We start from the raw sequence: 22,951 nt of genomic DNA, 5'->3' as shown, positions 1-22,951 counted from the left end.
CTTCCGACAGCCTTGTTTATTCCCTATACAATGGAGGAGTGTTTCTTGGCTGTCTTAGGGTTTTTGGTTCTGGCCATGCAATCTTTAAATTATGTTTCAGCTGTCCTAATGTTTGCTCACAATGACTATGCAGCCACCTGCACGAGCAACATAAGGTGGCTAATCATGATGGAGATAGCAACTTTTGCAGAGTGTGTGAAATTTCCGATTGTTAGGTCAAACGATCATTGGGACCACTTTTACTGTGTTTATTTTAATAAACACTTGACAAACATGAGTTTTAAAGTGAAGTCTGAAATCATTTAGAAAGTGACAACCAGTCAGCTTTTAGGGCATATTACACATTTCTAAAATAAACAATGTGTGTAGATACTGTAATGTCACAGTGATTCGTGATCAATCATATAACTTAAAATTACCTGTCAGCAGCTTGCAGGCAGTTTAACACTTTCTCTCTCTCTCTCAGTTTTGATAAGTCAGATGATGAGTGTTTAATAATTTGTCTGTAGTGCCTTTTGATCAAAGAGGCTCTCAGCATTTTATAGACATTATTAACTAAGCCTTGGAACCTCTCTGTGAATTAAATATTAACATCATGTTGCAAATGAGGCATGGAGTAGTTACATACAGTCCTAGAGTGAGTGACTGGTAGAACTGGAATTAAATTCCTAGGTGCCTGTATGTGGATCTAATCACTAGACAGCATTGCCTCCATTGGCAAATGGCTTAAGGGAGTCTAATATGGTAATGATTGTGTGTAGTCTAAAGCAGCTGTATATAATTCTACTTGCTCTGGGTCAACTTTTGTTTGGGTAGGTTTTAGTTTTTCACTGGGATAGAGAGGAGAGACTGGTGAGTAATGTATCACTAACATTTTCCTCACTGTGGTAAAGAGCAAACATATTTTTATACCTGGGCTGGTAAATTTTAATGAGTTTTTTGCAAGGCTGCTATTAAATGTTAGAAGCTTTGGTATGTAGCAAATAATTATATTAGTTGTCATGTCCCTGACATGTTTTTCTCTTGGCAAGAAATCCTTATACTCCTACCACCAATGTTATAGCTTCACTGAACAAACACAGTCATTTAGCTAGGGATAGACAAAACTTTAGAATGAAATCTTTGGTATATTCTGGAGGAAATGAAATATTGAGGATGAACCAGTTTCTGTTTTCATTAAAAGTGAGCTTAATTGTAGGAGAGCAGATGTCGTAAAATGTTGATTAAGGTTGTTTCTGGCACTAAAGCTTTTTTTCCCCTTTGGCAATAGGTGATAGCGAATGATAGAAGTCCTCTCGTGGGTAAAGTCCATTGGGAAAAAATGGTGAAGAAAGTATCAAGGTTTGGCATACGGACAGGCACTTTTAACTGCTCCAGTGACCCCAGGTATGTTCTTTAAAGAGTGATTTAAATCCATAGGAGGTCTTAAAGTACAGTTGGATTCTAACTGGAATGCCTTCTGTTGTAAAGGTAGCCACGACAAAAGGCTGCTACCTACATGTTTTTATCTCCACTAAAGTATGTTCAAAACTCTCCATTATGATTTTCATAAATTACCCATAAAATTGCTGCTACTAAAAGCAGCGTCAGAGAAATATATATTTACAGCAGTGTGAAAAGATGACTAAATGAATCTGTTGGCTTTATAGCCATGACTGAAGTTAATGGGAATTGTGCTCACTTATGGCCTGGCTGAATTTGGCCCATGTTGGATGTGTTTATTAGTTACAAGACTCTAAATCTTAGTCTGAAAAGGGGGGGCAAAATATATATGTTTTGTGGCCACCGTGTTTTAACTGTGGGGTTGTCCAAATGGGGGGGAAAAGTCCACTGGAGCTCTACACGTTAGCTACTCCACACTAACTCCCTGTGTGGACACACACTTACTGTGTACCAATAGTGCCTTTGTGCACATTAGCTTAATGTACTTTGGAAGTGCATTAAGCTAAACTGCCCAAAGGCACTCTTAGTGCTCATAAAAATGGCCGTACTGGGTCAGACCAAAGGTCCATCTAGCCCAGTATCTTATCTTCCGACAATGGCAATGCCAGGTGCTTCAGAGGGAATGAACAGAACAGGTAATCATTAAATGATCCATCCCCTGTCACCCGGTCCCAGATTCTGGCAGACAGAGGCTGGGGATACTTCAGAGCATGGTTTTGCATTCCTGCCCTTTCTGGCTAATAGCCATTGATGGACCTATCCTCCATGAACTTATCTAGTTATTTTTTGAACCCTGGTATAGTCTTGGCCTTCACAACATCATCTGGTAAGGAATTCCACAGGTTGACTGTGTGTTGTGTGAAGAAATACTTCCTTTTGTCTGAATTAAACCTCCTGCCTATTAGTTCTTGTGTTTATGAGAAGGAGAAAATAACACTTCCTTATTTACTTTCTCCACACCAATCATTATAGACCTCTATCATATCCCCCCTTTAGTTGTCTCCTGCCTATTAGTTCTTGTGTTTATGAGAAGGAGAAAATAACACTTCCTTATTTACTTTCTCCACACCAATCATTATAGACCTCTATCATATCCCCCCTTTAGTTGTCTCTTTTCCAAGCTGAAAATTCCCAGTCTTATTAATCTGTCCTCATATGGAAGCTATTCGATATCCCTAATAATTTTTGTTGCCCTTTTCTATACCCTTTTACATTCCAATATATCTTTTTTGAGATGGGGTTACCAAATCTGCACGCAGTACTCAAGATGTGGGCATTATATAGAGGCAATAGGATATTTTCTGTCTTATTATTTGTCCCTTTCATAATTATTCCCAACATTATTCTTTTTTTTTGACTGCCACTCCACATTGGAAAAAGTGCTCAGTAAGAACGTCCACATGGGGAGTTAGTGTGGAGAAGCTAGTGCGCTTTAAGCTCACATCCTAGCTTACTGTGCACTGACTTCCATGTGTAGACAAGCCCTTTGTTTGAACCTTGACAATAGTACCCTATTCTCAGAAGAATGTATGCAGGCTATTGTTCCCTCTGAGCCCGAGGAATGTGTGTATATACATGTGTAAATATGAACACATCCTTTTAACAACATATAGTATCCTGTTGGAAAGTAGACGTAATGTAACCGAAGCTCTTAAATGTGCCAGAGACTCTGGTTCTTGAACATAACTGTAAACCAATAAAATCCTTATCACTTAGCAGGCATCAGTGGTCACTTCCTTCAGAGGACTACAGGAAGAGTAGTTTGTGTGTGCATGATTCTTATATGGTCTTAATCCTAAAAGTTTACAGAAGTATTAAACTGAATAGGATGAGAGAAATTTTAGATTATAAGTGTTTGTGCAAGCTAATATTATATGAATTTTTTAAACTTTAAACATCTTAAAAATGAGAGGCAGGATTCATAGATTCATAGAGTTTAAGTTCAGAAGACACCATTAGATCATCTAGTCGTGTACTTAATTTCTGACTAGTCTTCACATTGTGATCAAATATTAGTTTTATTTCTTTAAGTTAGATTTTATTTAAAAATAACATTGTATTCTAAGCTTTTTTGTCTTGCTGAATAAATGCTCATGAATAATTTTCATCAGACAACAGTTGAAACTCCCACTAAGAGCACCAGCATCATCATCAGTTAAGATTCTTTTGCTATTGGCATAATGTCTTGTGGCCTTTCCAAAATTAATGTTAACTTCTTTTTGTGGTGGCAGCGATTAATTTTTTTTTTTATATGGAGAATTTAAAAATAATTGCTCAAAACTATGACTACAGATAGAAAGGGACTAGATTATTTGGAAGGTGAGCCAGTCTTCCTGCTGTTATTCCTTTGCAGAACTTGTTTGTCAGGTTTGGAAAAAGAGGCAGATGGCTGTGTTTATAGTTATTGTTGCTTTGAAAAGTTTATCAGACACCTGCTAACTAAATTGATTAGTCACAGGCTGATACAAAAGATTTGTGGGGGAAGAGGTCACTAGTGAGTTCCAGGAACAACACCTGACTGACCAGACCAGCACCACAGTTGCTGGGATTAGAAAAGTTTCTTGGAAATCTGACAGGGAGTTGTCTGTGGACCCTCTTGGGAGCTTAGTCTTTATCAAACTGGGGCTAGTAGGTGTTTGTTTGAAGTCAGTCTCCCTTCCCTTCCTTCAGCCAACTGGGAAGCAGAGAAGCTTTCTCTTGTAGAACTTCAGTCCAGAGCCTCCTGGCAGAATGCTTCTGCTCTTTTTTTCCCTTAACAGTGCTTCTTTTTATGTCTTCCACCCCACTGAATAGCTTCAGTACCTGCCTCTGTGGCTCATAGCTTTCCCAAGAAGCCAAAGAGTAAAATTACATGATTCTTCTCTCTTCAAAGCAGCAGTGAAACAGACCAGAATCTTGCTAACTTCACTCTGCTACTTCTTGACAAAGCTATGAATAACAGCAGAACCACCTCGGAGGTTAGTTTGCAGAGTCAAGAAAGCAGCGCTGCGTCTGTTTAAATTGTAAAGGTTATCTCTACAACTGGAAGGCCTAGGAACTTAATCACTTCTAAAATTAAAGCTTTCTACTTAACACTCAAGTGAGCACGTTTTTTTTTTGTTTTGTTTCAAATTCTACTATAAGAACTTTGATATCAATGATCCATGACTTTATTACCTATAATAAACCCTTATTTAGCACTTTCCTCATCAGCAATGCTTTACACATCCTCTTGAGACCCCACAGCACCCTTGTGAAGTAGGTGGGAAAGTAGAAGAATTATAACAGCAGGCTCTGGGAGTGGGGAAAGGTTTCCATGGGTGTTGAGCACACACACTTCCCCTTTATTTTGCTGTGTGCAGGTGCTCAGGGCCTCTGATAATCATCAGACTTGCATTCAAAATTTAAGGACTACTGTCCTAGAAATATAAAACTGCATAGTCTTATCCACTATTTTCTTTGTAGATACTGCAGGAGAAGAGGCTGGGTGAGATCCACACTAATTATGTCAGTCCCACAAACCAGTACCTCCAAGGGGAAAGTGATGCTTAAAGAATACAGTGGACGCAAAATTGAAGCTGAGCACATTTTCAAGTGGATAACAGCCCATGCAGCTTCTCGGATCAAAACTATCTACAACTCTGAACATTTAAAAGAAGAATGGAACAAAAGTGACCAGTATCGGGTGAAAATATACCTGTTTGCAAACCTTGACCAGCCTCCAGCTTTCTTTTCTGCACTAAGTGTAAAGTTTACTGGAAGAGTTGAGTTTATTTTTGTGAAGGTAGAAAACTGGGACAACAAGAGTCATATGGCAGAGATTGATATCTATAAGACACCATGCTACATACTTAGAACTCCAGAGGGAATTTATAGGTATGGGAATAACACTGGTGAATTTATATCCTTACGGGCCATGGATTCCTTCTTGCGCTCAATACAACCTGAAGTTAATGACTTATTTGTTTTAAGCTTAGTACTGGTTAATCTGATGGCTTGGATGGACCTATTTATCACACAAGGTGCTACTATAAAGCGTTTTGTGGTTCTTATAAGCACTTTAGGGACGTATAATTCTCTCTTAATTATTTCTTGGCTACCTGTGTTGGGCTTTTTGCAGTTACCTTACTTAGATAGCTTTTATGAGTATAGTTTAAAACTCTTCAGGTATTCTAATACAACTACTCTGGCTTCATGGGTGAGAGCTGACTGGATGTTCTACTCATCACACCCAGCCCTGTTCCTCAGCACTTACCTGGGTCATGGCTTACTAGTAGATTACTTTGAGAAAAAAAGACGACGGAACAACAATGATGAAATAAATGCCAATAACTTGGAATGGCTGTCAAGTCTGTGGGACTGGTACACCAGCTACTTGTTCCACCCAATTGCTTCTTTTCAACACTTCCCCTATGAATCAGATTGGGACGACGAGCCAGATTTGTTCTTGGAGCGATTAGCTTTCCCTGATTTATGGCTTCACCCTCTGATACCAACTGATTATATAAAAAGTTTACCAATGTGGAGGTTTAAATGTCTTGGCATCCATTCTGAAGAGGAAATGTTGGAAGCCTCTCAAGAAAGTGAAAGTGACTCAGACAGTGAAAGCAAAGATGTCTTGAGTGGTGAAAAAGAAGTATCTGAGGATGAGCTAAGTACAGTTCACAGTCTCAGTGAAGGAGAGTCTCAGTGCAATGCTGAGATCTGTTCATGTTCCAATAAAAATTGTCATAACGAGCCGTATGAAAGGAAAGCGAGGTCGTATGGATCATATAGCACTACAGAAGATTGGTCAGCCTGGCCTTCTAATATGTTGCACTGTACAGAATGTGTTGTGTGTCTAGAGAATTTTGAAAATGGATGTCTGCTAATGGGCTTACCATGTGGTCATGTGTTTCATCAGAATTGCATCGTGATGTGGTTAGCTGGGGGGCGACATTGCTGCCCAGTTTGTAGATGGGCTTCTTATAAGAAAAAGCAGCCTTTGTCAAATGATACCCCATCTTAGCTGTGTACTAATGTCCTTTGTAAGCTTTCAGTATATTACAGCTGGCCTTTTAAATGTTAGTCACTTAAAGATTTTGTGGTTTGAAGTTTTAGTTTAAATGTTAGTGCAGTGAACTAAAATATACATGATGGTAATGTTAATGACAGAATCATTTGGTTGCCTTGTATGTTGAAACTGAATGCATATTTACGATACAATTAATTATTTTTTCCTTTACAACATTTGGAAATTTAATGCAGCTTTTGTAAGCACAAAGATCAAGCCTACAACAAAAGTGTATTCCAGCAAAAGTTTACAAATTAGGGTTTGGGTGAACATTTGAAATTCTAATCTGAGATAATTGCATAATTTGAGTTTCTTCTTTTAGAGTCTGTTCAGCTCGCCTTTGTTGAATAATGTATGTTATATGACAGTACCATTTAAAAATCCGTAAAATAAATTATTTTAAAAGGAGAAGGCAGCAGATTTGTAATATTATTTTTGATAAATATTCTGTGCATATGGCTACAGATGTCACCAGTCTTACATAGCTGTGAAGACAAATAAAAACATAATACAACTTTTGTCTCTGTATACAGAAGAAATGCAAAAATAAGTAAGTACGACTCCTTATCTCACTCAGAGCCATTTAAACTCATTACTATTTCAGACTTGCAGCAAGACTCATTAAACTCATTACTATTTCAGACTTGCAGCAAGACCTATAGATCCACTTTCTAGTGGTGGAATAATTTCTTTTATTGTTGTAGTTCCAAAAATGTGCTAGACACTTGCCATACACTGGAAGACAATGTGTCCCTGGCTTGAAGAGTTCTCCTTTGTAAGCATTTCTGAGCCTGCTTTTTGCTGTTGTGTGCTATTCTGCTAGACCAGTGGTTCTGCAGTTCATTCTGCAGTTCATTCTGCAGACCACTTTGTAAAAGGTCTATGACAGAGGATCTTCCACTCTCCCCTCATAACCCTCCATTGCTTGGTCCTTTGTGTCTCGTTCTACAGCCAGCCATAAGTGCATGTGGAGCTTAGTATGAGATCCACTGTACTAAGCATAGCATAGAATTGTCACATAATGACTAAAATAACTTTTATATTACTGTTTATTTAAATAACAAGTTTGAGATTTCAAAGTCCAACTGTTTCTTATTTCCTGTGTGTACAGTGCGAGCAGCAGTGGGGAGGATGGGTGCTTAATATAGTGGCAAAGTGTATGTGTATATGACCTTTGATGCATAAAATGGATGAAAGTATTTTGTTTACACGTGTCAAAAATCATCTAGCTGAAAATCCAGCATGGAAACTTTCAGTACAAAAACCTTTTGATAAGAAGCTAAATAAAAAGAATCCAACTATGCAGTATTTTTTTTTTAACAGGCTCAGTCAACTTGATGTTAGTTTGAACATTTGTACTGCATAGTTATGATTGAATGCCGTTGAACTTGCTTGAATACGACTAATTTTACCAGGTGTCCCATATTCACCTTAGGGAAATAACTGACCCTATGTCAGTGGTTCTCAAACTTTTGTATTGGTGACTCCTTTCACACAGGAAGCCTCTTAAGTGCGACCCTCCACACCCCGCTTCCCAATAAATTTAAAAACTTTTTTAATATATATATTTGACACTGTTATAAATTCTGGAAGTGAAGCAGGGTTTGGGGTGGAGGCTGACATCTGACAACCTCCCATGTAATAACCTCATGACCACCTCCCATTTGAGAACCCCTTCCCTATATTAAGTACGCATCAGGGTGAGCTCAACACCCACGGCCATTGGCTGCAACATGACCTACCCCTTCATATCAATGTCAGGGAGCTCAGAGGGTTTGCCTGGCACGCCAGGCTTTCTTGCCCCACCTGGTAGGCAAGGTGTGCAGGTCCTGATGGACAGTACTAAATCAACAGGCAGGGTGGCACCAGGTCTTCAGCCCTCTGTCGGGAAGCGCTCAGCCTGTGGGATTTTTGTGTGCGGCACACCATTCATTTGGTGGCCACCCACTTGCCTGCTGCCAAGAACGTCCTGGCGAATTGCCTCAGCAGGGCCTTCTAATCTCACCACAAAGTCCTGCTCAAGGTGAAGCAAGACAAAGCTACCGTCATCCTCGTTGCCCCAGCATGGCCTCATCAGCACTGGTTCACCATGCGTCGAGTCTTTCAGCAGCCACCTCGTTGCAGCTGCCTCTTCAACTGGAGCTGCTGTCCCAGAACCATGGGAACCTGCTGCATCCAAACCTGGCAGCGCTGCACCTGGTGGCCTGGTTTCTGCATGGCTGAGCGGGGAGGAATTGCAGAGTTCCGCTGATATCCAGTAGGTCCTGCTGGGCAGCAGGAAGCCCTCCGTCAGGGCTACCTACGTAGCAAAATGAAAGCAGTTCATATGTTTGGCCTCGGTTCACCACATCTGGGCAGAAGAGGGCCCCCTGCAGGACGTCCTGGACTATGTTACACCTGAAGCTCCAGGGCCTGTCGCTGTCTTCAGTCAAGAGTTGCCTGGTGGCTATTTTGGCTTTCCATCCTCTGTTTCACAGCAGGTCACTATTGGCTTATCTCATGATGGCGCAGTTCCTGAAAGGTCTGGAATGTCTTTACCTGCATGCCCGGGACCCGGTCCCTCCTTGGGACCTGAACCTTGTGCTGTCCAGGCTCACAGGACCCCCCGTTTGAGCCCGAGGCTTTCTGCTCCCTTCTGCTTTCCTCTTGGAAGGTTTCCTTTTTGGTTACTAGAACTTCAGCCCGTAAGGTGTCCAAGATCAGGGCACTCACGGTGGAGCCCCCTTACATGATCTTCTATAAGGAGAAGGTCCAGCTGTGTCCATACCCAGCTTTTCTGTCCAAGGATGTGTCTCAGTTCCATACTGGTCAGGACATATATCTTCCGGTCCTCTGCCCAAAGCCTCATGCTATTGATGAGGAACACAGGCTGCGTACCCTGGATATCAGGTGAGCACTGGCCTTCTACATAGTGTGGCAGAGCTCTGACCTTTGCTCCCGTGGGTCCTGCGCTTCTAGGCGGGTTATGCTAGCCTCAATGGCTCACTGTAACCCTCCATGTAGCCTTTCTCTCTCTCTAGGGCCAGGGTTACAGTCTACTGAGCCCTTTTCATCGTAGGCCTGCAAGGAGGTTGAGGGAACTCCCACAGTCTCTGTTCAGCCTCCTGTCCTGACAGGGGCCTGACATCCCCTCCCTGGAGATGTTCCTGTAGTGGTGGGTTGGGGGGAACCCGGGCCCACCCTCTACTCCAGGTTCCGGCCCAGGGACCCCAATGGTAGCAGTTGTTGGCGGCCTACCTTTCACTGCCAGAGTTGCTACATTTCCCTGGGCCACTTCCCCGCAGCTCTCCTGCTTCTCCCTTCTTCATCCTTATCTTAGGGCTCCTTTAACTATGGTCTGAGGTTGTCTTCAGTAATCAGTCCTTCAGCTGCACTTCCTCGCCTCTGGCTTCCTGACTCTTCCCTGTCTGACTAGAGTGAGCCCTTTTTATAGTATCAGCAGGGCCTTAATTAGAGTCAGGTGGTCACATTAATTGAATGGCCTCACCTGACTCTTTGCAGGTTAATTAGAGTCAGATGTTCTCATTAGCCTGGACCGGCCCCTGCTCTGTTCAGTCAGGGAACAGAAAATTGTTAATCTAGTGGCCAGTATATCTGCCTTCTGCTATTCTGCTCTACCCAGTTGGCCTGGGTCTATCACAATGGAGAGGACGAAACCATTCCGTAAGTCTGTCGCAGACCGGATGAAGGGTTACCCAGTGTCTACCCAGAGAATCTCATCCTGGATCACGGCCTGCATCCGCTACTGTTATGAGCTAGCGAAGGTTCCTCCGCCAGCAGTTCTGACAGCCCACTTGACTAAGGCGCAAGCGTCATTTGTGGCCTTCCTCGCTCAGGTGCTGATCCAGGAAATTTTGCCATGCTGCAACTTGGTTGTCCATTTGCTTCACACTATGTGCTGACCCAGCAGGCTCATGCTGATGCTGGTTTCGGCAGAGCAATACTCCAATCTGCAAGACTCTGAACTCCAAGCCCACCCCTGTGGATTCTGCTTGTGAGTCACCTACAAGGGAATCAACATGAGCAAGCACTTAAAGAAAAAAGGTCACCCACCTTTTTGTAACTGTTGTTCTTTGAGATGTGTTGCTCATGTCCATTTCATTACCTGCCCTCCTGCCCCTCTGTCGGAGTTGTCGGCAAGAAGAAACTGAGAGGGCAAAGGGCTGGCGGCACCTGGTATAACACGCCATGTGTGCAGCACTCCAGAGGGCACCATGGGTACTGCTAAGGCAAAAGTCTCCGGCTGCGTCATGGGTGCACGTACACCTACAATGGAAAGGACGTGAGCAACACATCTCGAAGAACAACAATTACAAAAAGGTGGGTAACCATTTATCCATCCTCTGTTGTGCAGTCTCAGCTTCTGGCAGTTGGAGTTTTAGAGACACCCAGAGCATGGAATTATGTCCCTGACCATGTTGGCTAATAGCCATTGAGGGACCTATCCTCTATGAACTTATCTAATTCTTTTTTTGAACCCAGTTATGCTTTGGCCTTCACAAAATCACATGACAACAAGTTCCACAGGTTGACTGTGTTGTGTGCTGAAGTACTTCTGTTTTTTTGTTTGTTTGTTTTTAAATGTGCTGCCTGTTGATTTCTTTGGGTGACCTTTGGTTTTTGTGATATGTGATGGAATAAATAACACTTACTCCATGTCATTAATGGATTTTATAGCCCTCTATCATATCCCTCAGTAATCTCTTTCCTAAGATGAACAGTTCTATACAACACTACTGCAGTAATGGTCAGGCAGAGTGCACCTTTGGGCTAAGTGTACACTGTGGGTTACAGAAAGTTGTTGTGTAATGTGAAAACTAAGACCAATATTTGTTGGAGGAGAGGTACTGTCCTTGATTTGCAGGCAGTAGTGAGTGGATGCCCGTTTCAGCCAAAGATTGTTCTAATGCTCACTGTTGCTGTATAAATCTATTTCTGTTTGAAAAATAAGACAATAGTTTGGACAGTCAGAAGGAGGCACATAGAGGACACAGACACACTAGTTTTGGTAGGATGACTTTTATGGTAATAAGAGAGAGTCTTGCTGCTGTAGGTCTCTAGATCGTGAACAGTAGGTACAGTATTGACTCAAATCTTTGGCATCTAATATCTGTTTGGTTGCCTATGTGAAATTCATGGCCTCAGTCTAGTTCATAGTGGACATGTCTATTTCAGAAACTACCTCATTTGGTATCCTTGTTGGCCATTTCAGCTGAGAAGCAATGGGGTGCTTTTATTATATTAAACTCTTGTTATAGTAGCTGCAGTCAGGATTGAGTCTATTATGCTGCATGCTATACAAACACAGAGACACTCCCTAGCCCAGTGTTTACAATCTAAAAGACACAAGAACAGACGAAAGGCTGAGGCCTGGTCTACACTACGTGTTTATATTGATTTTAGCAGTGTTAAACCGATTTAACGCTGCACCCGTCCACACTACGAGGCCCTTTAAATTGATATAAAGGGCTCTTTAAATCGGTTTCTGTACTCCTCAACGAGAGGAGTAGCGCTAAAATCGGTATTATCATATCGGATTAGGGTTAGTGTGGCTGCAAATCGATGGTATTGGCCTTTGGGCCGTATCCCACAGTGCACCACTGACCGCTCTGGACAGCTATCTGAACTCGGATGCACTGGCCAGATAGACAGGAAAAGCCCCGCGAACTTTTGAATTTCATTTCCTGTTTGGCCAGCGAGGAGCGCTGATCAGCACAGGTGACCACGCAGATCTCATCAGCACAGGTAACAATGCAGTCTCCTGAGAATCAAAGAAGAGCTCCAGCATGGACCGCACAGGAGGTACCAGATCTGATCGCTATATGGGGAGAGGATTCAGTGCTAACAGAACTCTGTTTCAAAAGACAAAATGAAAAAACATTTGAAAAAAGTTCCAAGGCCATGATGGGGAGAGGCCACAGCAGGGACTCAGTGCAGTGCAGAGTGAAAGTTAAGGAGCTCAGACAAGCCTACCAGAAAACCAAAGAAGCAAACAGAAGGTCTGGGGCAGGGCCGAAAACATGCCGCTTCTACACTGAGCTGCATGCAATTTTAGGGGGCTGCACCACCACTACCCCACCCCTGTCCTTGGATTCCGTAGTGGGGGTTGTAATCTCAGCCATGCCTGAGGATTATGCGGACGGGGAAGATGAGGAGGACGAGCTTGCAGAGAGCACACAGCACTCCGTCAACCCCAACAGCCAGGATCTTTTTCTGACCCAGACGGAATTACCGTCCCAGCCCTCCCAACCCACTAGCCCAGACAGTGAAGCCATGGAAGCGACCTCTAGTGAGTGTACCTTTGTAAATTTATAACATGGTTTTAAAAGCAAGCTTTTTTTAATGATTGATTTGCCCTGAGGGCTTGGGATGCATTCGCGGGCAGTAAAGTTACTGGAAAAGTTTGTTAACATGTCTGGGGATGGAGCGGTAATTCTCTAGGGACATCTCCATGAAGCGCTCCTGGAGGTACTCCAAAAGCCTTTGCAGAAGGTTTCTGGGCAAGGTAGCCTTGTTCCGTCCACCATGGTAGGACACTTTACCACGCCATGCATGTAGCAAGTAATGGGGTATCATTGCATGACAAAGCATAGCTGCTTATGGTCTCATAGACTCATAGACTCACAGACTCTAGGACTGGAAGGGACCTCGAGAGGTCATCGAGTCCAGTCCCCTGCCATCATGGCAGGACCAAATACTGTCTAGACCATCCCTGATAGACATTTATCTAACCTACTCTTAAATATCTCCAGAGATGGAGATTCCACAACTTCCCTAGGCAATCTATTCCAGTGTTTAACTACCCTGACAGTTAGGAACTTTTTCCTAATGTCCAACCTAAATCTCCCTTGCTGCAGTTTAAGCCCATTGGTTCTTGTTCTATCATTGGAGGCTAAGGTGAACAAGTTTTCTCCCTCCTCCTGATGACACCCTTTTAGATACCTGAAAACTGCTATCATGTCCCCTCTCAGTCTTCTCTTTTCCAAACTAAACAAACCCAATTCCTTCAGCCTTCCTTCATAGGTCATGTTCTCAAGACCTTTAATCATTCTTGTTGCTCTTCTCTGGACCCTCTCCAATTTCTCCACATCTTTCTTGAAATGCGGTGCCCAGAACTGGACACAATACTCCAGTTGAGGCCTAACCAGCGCAGAGTAAAGCGGAAGAATGACTTCTCGTGTCGTGTTTACAACACACCTGTTAATGCATCCCAGAATCACGTTTGCTTTTTTTGCAACAGTATCACACTGTTGACTCATATTAAGCTTGTGGTCCACTACGACCCCTAGATCTCTTTCTGCCATACTCCTTCCTAGACAGTCTCTTCCCATTCTGTATGTGTGAAACTGATTGTTCCTTCCTAAGTGGAGCACTTTGCATTTATCTTTATTGAACTTCATCCTGTTTACCTCAGACCATTTCTCCAACTTGTCCAGATCATTTTGAATTTTGACCCTGTCCTCCAAAGCAGTTGCAATCCCTCCCAGTTTGGTATCGTCCGCAAACTTAATAAGCGTACTTTCTATGCCAACATCTAAATCGTTGATGAAGATATTGAACAGAACCGGTCCCAAAACAGAACCCTGCGGAACCCCACTTGTTATACCTTTCCAGCAGGATTGGGAGCCATTAACAACTACTCTCTGAGTACGGTTATCCAGCCAGTTATGCACCCACCTTATAGTAGCCCCATCTAAATTGTACTTTCCTAGCTTATCTATAAGAATATCATGCGAGACCGTATCAAATGCCTTACTGAAGTCTAGATATATCACATCCACCGCTTCTCCCTTATCCACAAGGCTCGTTATCCTATCAAAGAATGTTATCAGATTAGTTTGACACGATTTGTTCTTTACAAATCCATGCTGGCTATTCCCTATCACCTTACCACCTTCCAAGTGTTTGCAGATGATTTCTTTGATTACCTGCTCCATTATCTTCCCTGGCACAGAAGTTAAACTAACTGGTCTGTAGTTTCCTGTGATTGCTGCGTATGGTCCGTTCTTTATCTCGCACTGTTATCCTCAGCGGAGTAATATCATTCATGGTAACCTGGTTGAAATTCAGGAATTTAATTAAGGGGACAGAGAGGGGTGTTTGCCTGTTGCTTACAAGAAATCCTTCCTTGCATGTAGCCGAGCAGGGGGAGGGGAGGAGCTTTCTCACGTTTGGCTAGCAGGAATCTTCCCAGCTACCAGCCACGCGGTGGGGAGGAAGGGGGGTGATTAGCAGTGATCTTCCATGATACCAGCCATGCGGTGGGGGGTGGGGGGGGGTAAAGCGATCATCCTAGAGAATTGGAGGTGGGGTGGGGGTGGCTTCTGCAAATGGAAGTGAAGGCTGCAGAAGCCGGAAGACAATGGCTTACCATGGCCGCATGCAAGCTGAATTCTGATGCCCGGACCTGCATCTGTGAGATCTGTAACACCAGAGCCCAGGCACTCAAAATTAAGATGCAAAATGCAACCTTGTAGTGAAATCACATGTGCTATATAAGGTGAATAGTGTTGTTCACTGTGAAAGAGTATAACCATTGTTCTGTAAAATGTATCTTTTTAAATACTTCTCTCCCTTTTTCCCTCCCTCATGCAACTGCACATTTTTCAAGCCTCCCTACTCCATCCCGAAGGCTAGCTCAGATAAGGCGGAGGAAGAAGAGGACGTGAGACGAAATGTTCTCGGAAATCATGGAAGTAACCCACAATGAAAGAGCTCATCTGAATCAGTGGAAGGACGTGGTATCACATTACAGGAAAGATGCCAGTGAACGTGAGGACAGGAGGGACGCTCGAGATGAGAGGTGTAGGCAGGAAGATCAGCGGTGGTGGGATGAAACGCTGGAGCTGCTGCGTGATCAAACTGACATCCTCTGACATCTGGTGGAGCTTCAGGAATCGCAGCGAGGTCACAGAGTGCCGCTGCAGCCCCTGTGTCACCACCCTCAGTACTCACCATGTTCCATATCTTCCTCACTCAGATGTGTAAGAACGCGTGGGGGAAGGCTTTTTGCACCCGCCCACTCCACCCACATGGACAGCCCAACCAAAAGGCTGTCATTACACTGAAATGATTTTGGTGGCCTTTTCCTTCCCTCCTATCCTCCTCCCAAACTGCACCCGGGCTACCTTGTCAGTTCTCTCCCTCTTTTTATAATGACCTTTTTAATAAAGAATACATGATTTTTAAACGATAGTGACTTTATTTCCTTAAGCAAGCTGTAATCGAAGGGGGAGGGTGGGTTGCTTAAAGGGAATAAGTCAATCAAGGGGGTGGGGTTCATCAAGGGGAAACAAACACAACAGTTACACCATACCCTGGCCCGTGATGAAACTCATTTTCAAAGCTTCTCTGATGCTCACCGCTTCCCGGTGTTCTTTTCTAATCGCCCAGGTGTCTGGCTGCGCGTAATCAGCGGCCAGGTGATTTGCCTCAGCCTCCCACCCTGCCATAAAGGTCTCCCCCTTACTCTCACAGAGATTGTGGAGCACACAGCAAGCAGCAATAACAATGGGGACATTGGTTTGGCTGAGGTCTGAGCGAGTCAGTAATGTGCGCCAGCGCACCTTTAAATGGCCAAATGCACATTCTACCACCATTCTGCACTTGCTCAGCCTGTAGTTGAACAGCTCCTGACCACTGTCCAGGCTGCCTGTGTATGGCTTCATGAGCCATGGCATCAAAGGGTAGGCTGGGTCCCACAGGATAACTACAGGCATTTCAACATCCCTAACAGTTATTTTCTGGTCTGGGAAGTAAATTCCTTGCTGCAGCATTTTAAACAGAGCAGTGCTTCTGAAGATGCGAACGTCATGAACCCTTCCTGGCCATCCCACGTGGATGTTGGTAAAACGTCCCTTGTGATCCACCAGTGCTTGCAGCACCATTGAAAAGTACCCCTTGCGGTTTACGTACTGGGTGGCCTGGTGCGCCAGTGCCAAGATAGGGATATGGCTTCCATCTATCGCCCCCCCACAGTTAGGGAATCCCATTGTAGCAAAGCCATCCACTATGGCCTGCACGTTTCCTAGAGTCACAACCTTTTGTAGCAGCAGCTTAGTGATTGCTTTGGCTACTTGCATCACAGCAGCCCCCACAGTAGATTTTCCCACTCCAAATTGATTCCCAACTGACCGGTAGCTGTCTGGCTTTGCAAGCTTCCAGAGGGCTATTGCCACTCGCTTCTCAACTGTGAGGGCTGCTCTCATCTTGGTATTATGGTTTCAGGGCAGGGGAAAGCAAGTCACAAAGTTCCATAAAAGTGCCCTTACGCATGCGAAAGTTTTGCAGCCACTGTGAATCGTCCCACACCCGCAAAACTATGCGGTCCCACCAGTCTGTGCTTGTTTCCCGGGCCCAAAATCGGCGTTCAATAGCTAGAACCTGCCCCATTACCAGCAGGATCTCCAAAGCGCAGGGGCCCGCGGTTTGAGAGAATTCAGTGTCCATGTCCTCATCACTCTCGTCGCCGTGCTCCCGTAGCCGCCGCCTCCTCCTCCTCCTCGCCTGCCTTTGCAGTTCATGGTTCACCATAGACTGCACGAGAATGCGCGAGGTGTTTACAACATTCACGATCGCGGTGTTGATCTGAGCGGGGTCCATGCTTGCTGTACTGTGCACAGTTCACCCAGGGAAAAAGGCACGAAACGGTTGTCTGCTGCTTTCACTTAGGGAGGGGTGAGGCTGTACCCAGAACCACCCACGACAATGATTTTTGTCCATCAGGCACTGGGCTCTCAACCCAGAATTCCAAGGGTTGGGGGAGACTGTGGGAACTATGGGATAGCTATGGGATAGCTACCCACAGTGCAACGCTCCAGAAATCGACGCTAGCCTCAGACCATGGACGCAAACCGCCGAATTAATGTGCCTAGTGTGTCCGCTTGCAATTGACTTTATACTATGTTTTATAAAACCGGTTTATGTTAAATCGGAATTATCCCATAGTCTAGACGTACCCTGAGAATATAAAACAAGATTGGCACAATTTGGGTAGTTAAGTATTTTGTTCAGTTGCATTTCATTAATATTTGCAAAGTGTCTTGAAATCCTTGGGTGAAAGGGGTCTTAGAAGTGCAATGTCCTATTCTCTGTAGTCTGAAAGAGGCTGGTGTGAGAGTTCAACAAGTGAAAATGCAAAATGACCAACTTTGAGCTACTCGGTCAATAGGCTTAATGAGGTGCAAGAGACTTCGAGAGAATGTCCTTATGCTCTTCTAGCTCGGATGCACTGGAATAAATAATACTCCTAACAATGAACAGAACTCTTCTCTAGAAAATACCTGCTCATACTGGGTAGGATTTAGGAAGGAGACTGAGATGAACAATAAATATTTGTAAGTGTTAAATGGTCTTGTTCTAGGAATTAAATAATGAAGGTATGTATAATGCTATGTAGCTACTGTAATTAAGAGTAGGGTGGTTAATGCCCTTTTCTTTTACCTTGTTCCAAAAATCCTGTATTGCTTCACTGCACTGCTTAGTAATACTTAGCCCTGGTGTATTGCCTTACATGGTCAAACCCTTCTACAGGCATTGACTAATTCTCCCAGCCAGCACTCTCTACCATGCCATGATCTTGGTAGGTATTCCCCAGTTTACCGATAAACTAAGGCAGAGAAGTGAAATGACCTGCCCAAGGCCACACACAAAATCAGTGGCAGAGTAATGTGAGAACTCTAAACTATCTACATAAATTTAAACTTTCTAGACTACTGTACCCCCTTCAGGATTGCATACCCCAAATTTCACCTCACTTAAACTACTTTCTTACAAAATCAGACATAAAAATACAAAAGTGTCTCAGTACACTTTCTGAAAAATTGCTTACTGTTACTTTCTCATTTTTGCCATAATTATAAGTGGAATATAAATATTGTATTTACATTTCAGTGTCTAGCATATAGAGCGGTATAAGAAGCTATTGTCTACAAGCTGAAGTCACTGCATGAAATTTTACTGGTGCTTTTTATGTAGCCTGTTGTAAAACTAGGCAAAATCTAGATGAGTTGATGTACCCCTTGGAAGAACTCTGTGCTTCCCCAGGGTATGTGTGTCTCTGGTTGAGAACCACTAATTTAAACCAACTCCCATTAGGTATCAACCCCCTACTGAGGAGGGGCAATAGAGTCAGGCATACACAGCAGAGGCCATGGCAGCATGGCTCCCTGAGGATGCACTGCCATCTTGAAGATTAGAAGGACTACTTCCTCTTCCCACTCTATGGATACAAAATACTACTGTGCCAATTGCATGGTTTTAATGTAATCGTTCCATGGGTTTTCCCACCAAGGCGCACAATCTGGGTCTACATACAGGTTAACAGAAAAAATTATTTAAAATGTAAAGTGTGTGATTTTTAATTCCAAAGGAGGGATAGCCTAAGCTCCTGTACAAGTCTGTATTAATTAAAATATTCCTAAATAGCTCATCTGTAATATATGTGGCATATACAGAATACATGATGGTGTAGCCTGAAAGTTTTTTTGCTCTCAACTGGGATCAGCTGCATAACTGACTCATAGCATTTGCTTTGTGTGAGTAATGTACCCATGACAAACTCATGGTGTTAAAAACCTTTGTACCACCCCTATCCTATATTTCTGGTATGTGTATATGTAATAAGTAAATGATTAAATGTACTAGTCCACTAGACACTTTGCTATCGTCACTCTGTTTTTTGCAGAAGGTACTCAGTTACTACTGTAGTGTAAAACCCTAAAGTAGGTAGGAAGACACAGATCAGCTCCTCAGAATATGCTGCTTTAGCTATTGTAGGCGAGATAGAAAATGGGTCAAATATGATGAAACCTTGCTCTCTCTTGTACAAAGATTCCTTGAGGAAATAAATTATAAAAAGCCTGGCCTAGGGGGTAGAGTAAGGGCCCTGGCCATTAGGAAATCCTGTTTTCATTCCCAACTCTCATTAACTTGTTTAATTTCAGGCAAGTCACTTTAACCCTTTGGTACCTCATTTTCCACATTAGTGAAATGGGACTAGTCCTAGCCTGTCTTCTAAACCACAGTGCTGTTTCTGGATAAGTGATATATACAGTAAATGTAGTATTTTAATTGTGCAACTTTGTCCAATTCAAGTTAGATTAGAGCTATAGAAAAGAGGGTAAGGTGATAACTACCGTTTTCTTTCTTATTCAACCATAAGACATCTAGAAGGATATAAACACCTCCATCCACCACTATCTCCTGAGCAAATTATTTTAGCTGATATGCCAACTCAGCATATACATAAAAAGTGAGGCGGGATCCTAAGCCCCTCCCAGACAGACATGAGGATTATACAGTCTCTGTTATGCTGTGCTGGGTCCCTTTTGTGTGGCTTAAAGGGGCTGATGCAAGGATGAGGATTTGCCTCAGGTACCTTTCCCAAGACCCTATAGGAGACCTACCCTAACAGCAGCTCTTCAAAAGCAATATCCCAAATTTTGCTCTAATTTCAACTGGGACAATTCAGGTTGCCTCTACGGACTTGCCCAGTGCAACTGAGGGGAGAATTTGGTCCATTCCTTTGAAGTGGAAAAAAAAATCTAAATGTACTGCTCTATACAGTTGCCTGTGCTTCCTCATGATGATGGATGATAATGAAAACACTAATGAGATTTTATTGTCTGTTAAAGTTACTGGCTCTAAGGCTACGTCTTCACTACCCACTGTATCGGTGGGTAGCAATCGATTACTCGGGGATCGATATATCGCGTCTCATCTGGACGCGATATATCGATCCCCGAACATGCTTATATTGATTCCGGAACTCCACCAACCCCAACAGAGTTGCAGCGTCGACATGGGGAGCCATGGACATCGATCCTGCTCCGTGAGGACGGTGAGTAATTCGATCTTAGATACTTCGACTTCAGCTACGTTATTCACGTAGCTGAAGTTGCGTATCTGAGATCGATTTCACCCCCGTAGTGTAGACCAGCCCTGAGAATAATTTTGCAAGACTGTATTGAAAGTAAAGGAGACTGTACACAAGAGGCAACACAGGTGCTGGAGCAATGGCAGGAGCAGACTGTAAGTTACTTCAGGAACATCACCAACTGCTGTAAATTGGCAGTGCTCCATTCACTTCAATTGCACTATGCCATTTTGCTAGCAGTGGTCTTTTACAGTAACCAGCGTAGTGTTGTATAAATAATGCTACAGATACTTGTTTAAGGAATAGTGAGAAAACAAGTAGTCCAAGTGCTGTTCATGGACTACATCTGTAACTGAAGACAACAGGATTCTTCCCTAAACGTAGGCATCACCATTCAATGTCAAATGATGGTGTTGGGGTGCTGGATAGAACAGGGTATGTCTACACTATGGGATTATTCCTATTTTACGTAAACCGGTTTTGTAAAACAGATTGTATAAAGTCGAGTGCATGTGGCCACACTAAGCACATTAAGTCAGTGGTGTGCGTCCATGTACTGAAGCTAGCATCGATTTCCGGAGCGTTGCACGGTGGGTAGCTATCCCGTAGCTATCCCATAGTTCCCGCAGTCTTCCCCGCCCATTGGAATTCTGGGTTGAGATCCCAATGCAAAAACAGTGTCGCGGGTGATTCTGGCTAAATGTCATCACTCAAGCCTTCCTCCGTGAAAGCAATGGCAGACAATCATTTCGCTCCCTTTTTCCCTGGATTGCCCTGGCAGATGCCATAGCATGACAACCATAGAGCCCGTTTTGCCTTTTGTCGCTGTCACCGTATGTGTACTGGATGCTGCTGACAGACAAGGTACTGCAGTGCTACACAGAAGCATTCATTTGCCTTTGCAAGGTAGCAGAGACGGTTACCATCCCTATTACACCGGCTGCTATGCCATTGTAAATTGGTGATGAGATGACGGTTATCAGCTGTTCTGTACCGTCTGCTGCTGTCATGGGTGCTCCTGGCTGGCCTCGCTGAGGTCGGACGGGGGCGCATGGACAAAAATGGGAATGCTCCCCAGGTCATTCCCTTCTTTATTTTTAGACAAAACATAGAGTCAGTCCTGCCTGGAATATGGGGTAAGTGTACTAGAGAACCAGAGAGCACAGCTGCTCTGTGTTAGAGCCCCAGGGATCCTGTAGAAATGATGAGCTGCATGCCATTCTAGGGGGTACCCCTGCAACAACCCCACCCGTTGCTTCCCTCCTCCCCCAACCCTCCTGGGCTACCGTTCCAGGGTCCCCCCATTTGTGTGATGAAGTAATAAAGAATGCAGGAATAAGAAATACTGACTTTTTAGTGAGATAAAATGAGGGGAAGGCAGCCTCCAGCTGCTATGATAGTCCAGGCAGTACAGAATCTTTTTTTTAGACAAGGGAGTGGGGGCTGATAGAGCTCAGCCTCCAGTTGCTATGATGAGGACGGTTACCAGCCGTTCTGTACCATCTGCCGGGAATGACCGAGAGTCATTCCCATTTTTATCCAAGTGCCCCTGGCTGACCTCATTGAGGCTAGCCAGGAGCACTCACGGGCTGATGATTACAGTGGCAGATGGTACAATATGACTGCTATCCACCAGGAAGGGGATGCTGGTGTTCAGCGCTGCAGCACCCCTTCTACTAGCGGCATGCAGTAGACATAGGGTGATATTAAAAAAAAAAAAAGCGAGAAGTGTTTTTTTCCCCTTTTCTTCTTGTGGGGGGAAGGGGTGTAAATTGACGAGATATACCCTGAACCACCTGGGACAATGTTTTTGACCCTTCAGGCATTGGGAGCTCAGCCAAGAATGCAAATGCTTTTCAGAGATTGCAGGGACTGTGGGATAGCTGGAGTCCTCAGTACCCCCTCCCTTCCTCCATGAGCGTCCATTTGATTCTTTGGCTTTCCGTTACGCTTGTCACACAGCAATGTGCTGTGGCCTCTGTCTATCATAGCCTGGAGATTTTTTTAAATGCTTTGTCTTTTCGTCTTCTGGAACGGAGCTCTGATAGAACAGATTTGTTTCCCCATACAGCGATCAGACCCAGTATCTCCCATATGGTCCATGCTGGAGCTCTTTTTGGATTTGGGACTGCATTGCCACCCATGCTGATCAGCGCTCCACGCTGGGCAAACAGGAAATGAAATTCAAAAGTTCGCGGGGCTTTTCCTGTTTACTTGGCCAGCGCATCCGAGTTCAGATTGCTTTCCAGAGTGGTCACAATGGTGCACTGTGGGATACCGCCCCGAGGCCAATACTGTCGATTTGCAGCCACACTAACCCTAATCCGACATGGCAATACCGATTTCAGCGCTACTCCTCTCATTGGGGAGAAGTATAGAAACCAGTTTAAAGAGCCCCTTCTATCGATATAAAGGGCCTTGTTGTGTGGACGGGTGCAGGGTTACATCAGTTTAACACTGCTAAATTTGGTTTAAAGGCGGAGTGTAGACCAGGTCACAGAGAACCAGCACCAGGATTAGGTTTAGATTATAATGCACCTCCTCTCCCTTCTCCGCACCCACCCCTCCTTCCATCATGCTTTTCTATTACTCTCAGCCGC

At 43.9% G+C, this 22,951-nt stretch overlaps 1 protein-coding gene across 2 annotated transcripts in view; it reads left to right on the top strand.

The window, feature by feature from the left end:
- Window positions 1-22,951, top strand: part of LOC127048168 (charged multivesicular body protein 3) — a 55,077-nt gene that overhangs the window by 10,612 nt on the left and 21,514 nt on the right. The window contains exons 3-4 of one of the 2 annotated variants that reach the window (XM_050947627.1): window positions 1,271-1,386; window positions 4,888-6,886. The exons of the other annotated variant lie outside the window; for it this stretch is intronic. Coding sequence (XP_050803584.1) covers window positions 1,271-1,386; window positions 4,888-6,430 — 1,659 coding nt within the window. The 3' untranslated portion in view covers window positions 6,431-6,886. Of the gene's footprint in view, window positions 1-1,270; window positions 1,387-4,887; window positions 6,887-22,951 lie in introns of those variants that run through there. 2 annotated transcript variants of the gene reach the window in all.

Source organism: Gopherus flavomarginatus, chromosome 3 (genome assembly GCF_025201925.1).
Source record: "Gopherus flavomarginatus isolate rGopFla2 chromosome 3, rGopFla2.mat.asm, whole genome shotgun sequence".
Taxonomy (NCBI): Eukaryota; Metazoa; Chordata; order Testudines; family Testudinidae; genus Gopherus; species Gopherus flavomarginatus.
This window is presented reverse-complemented; position numbering and strand designations above follow the sequence as displayed.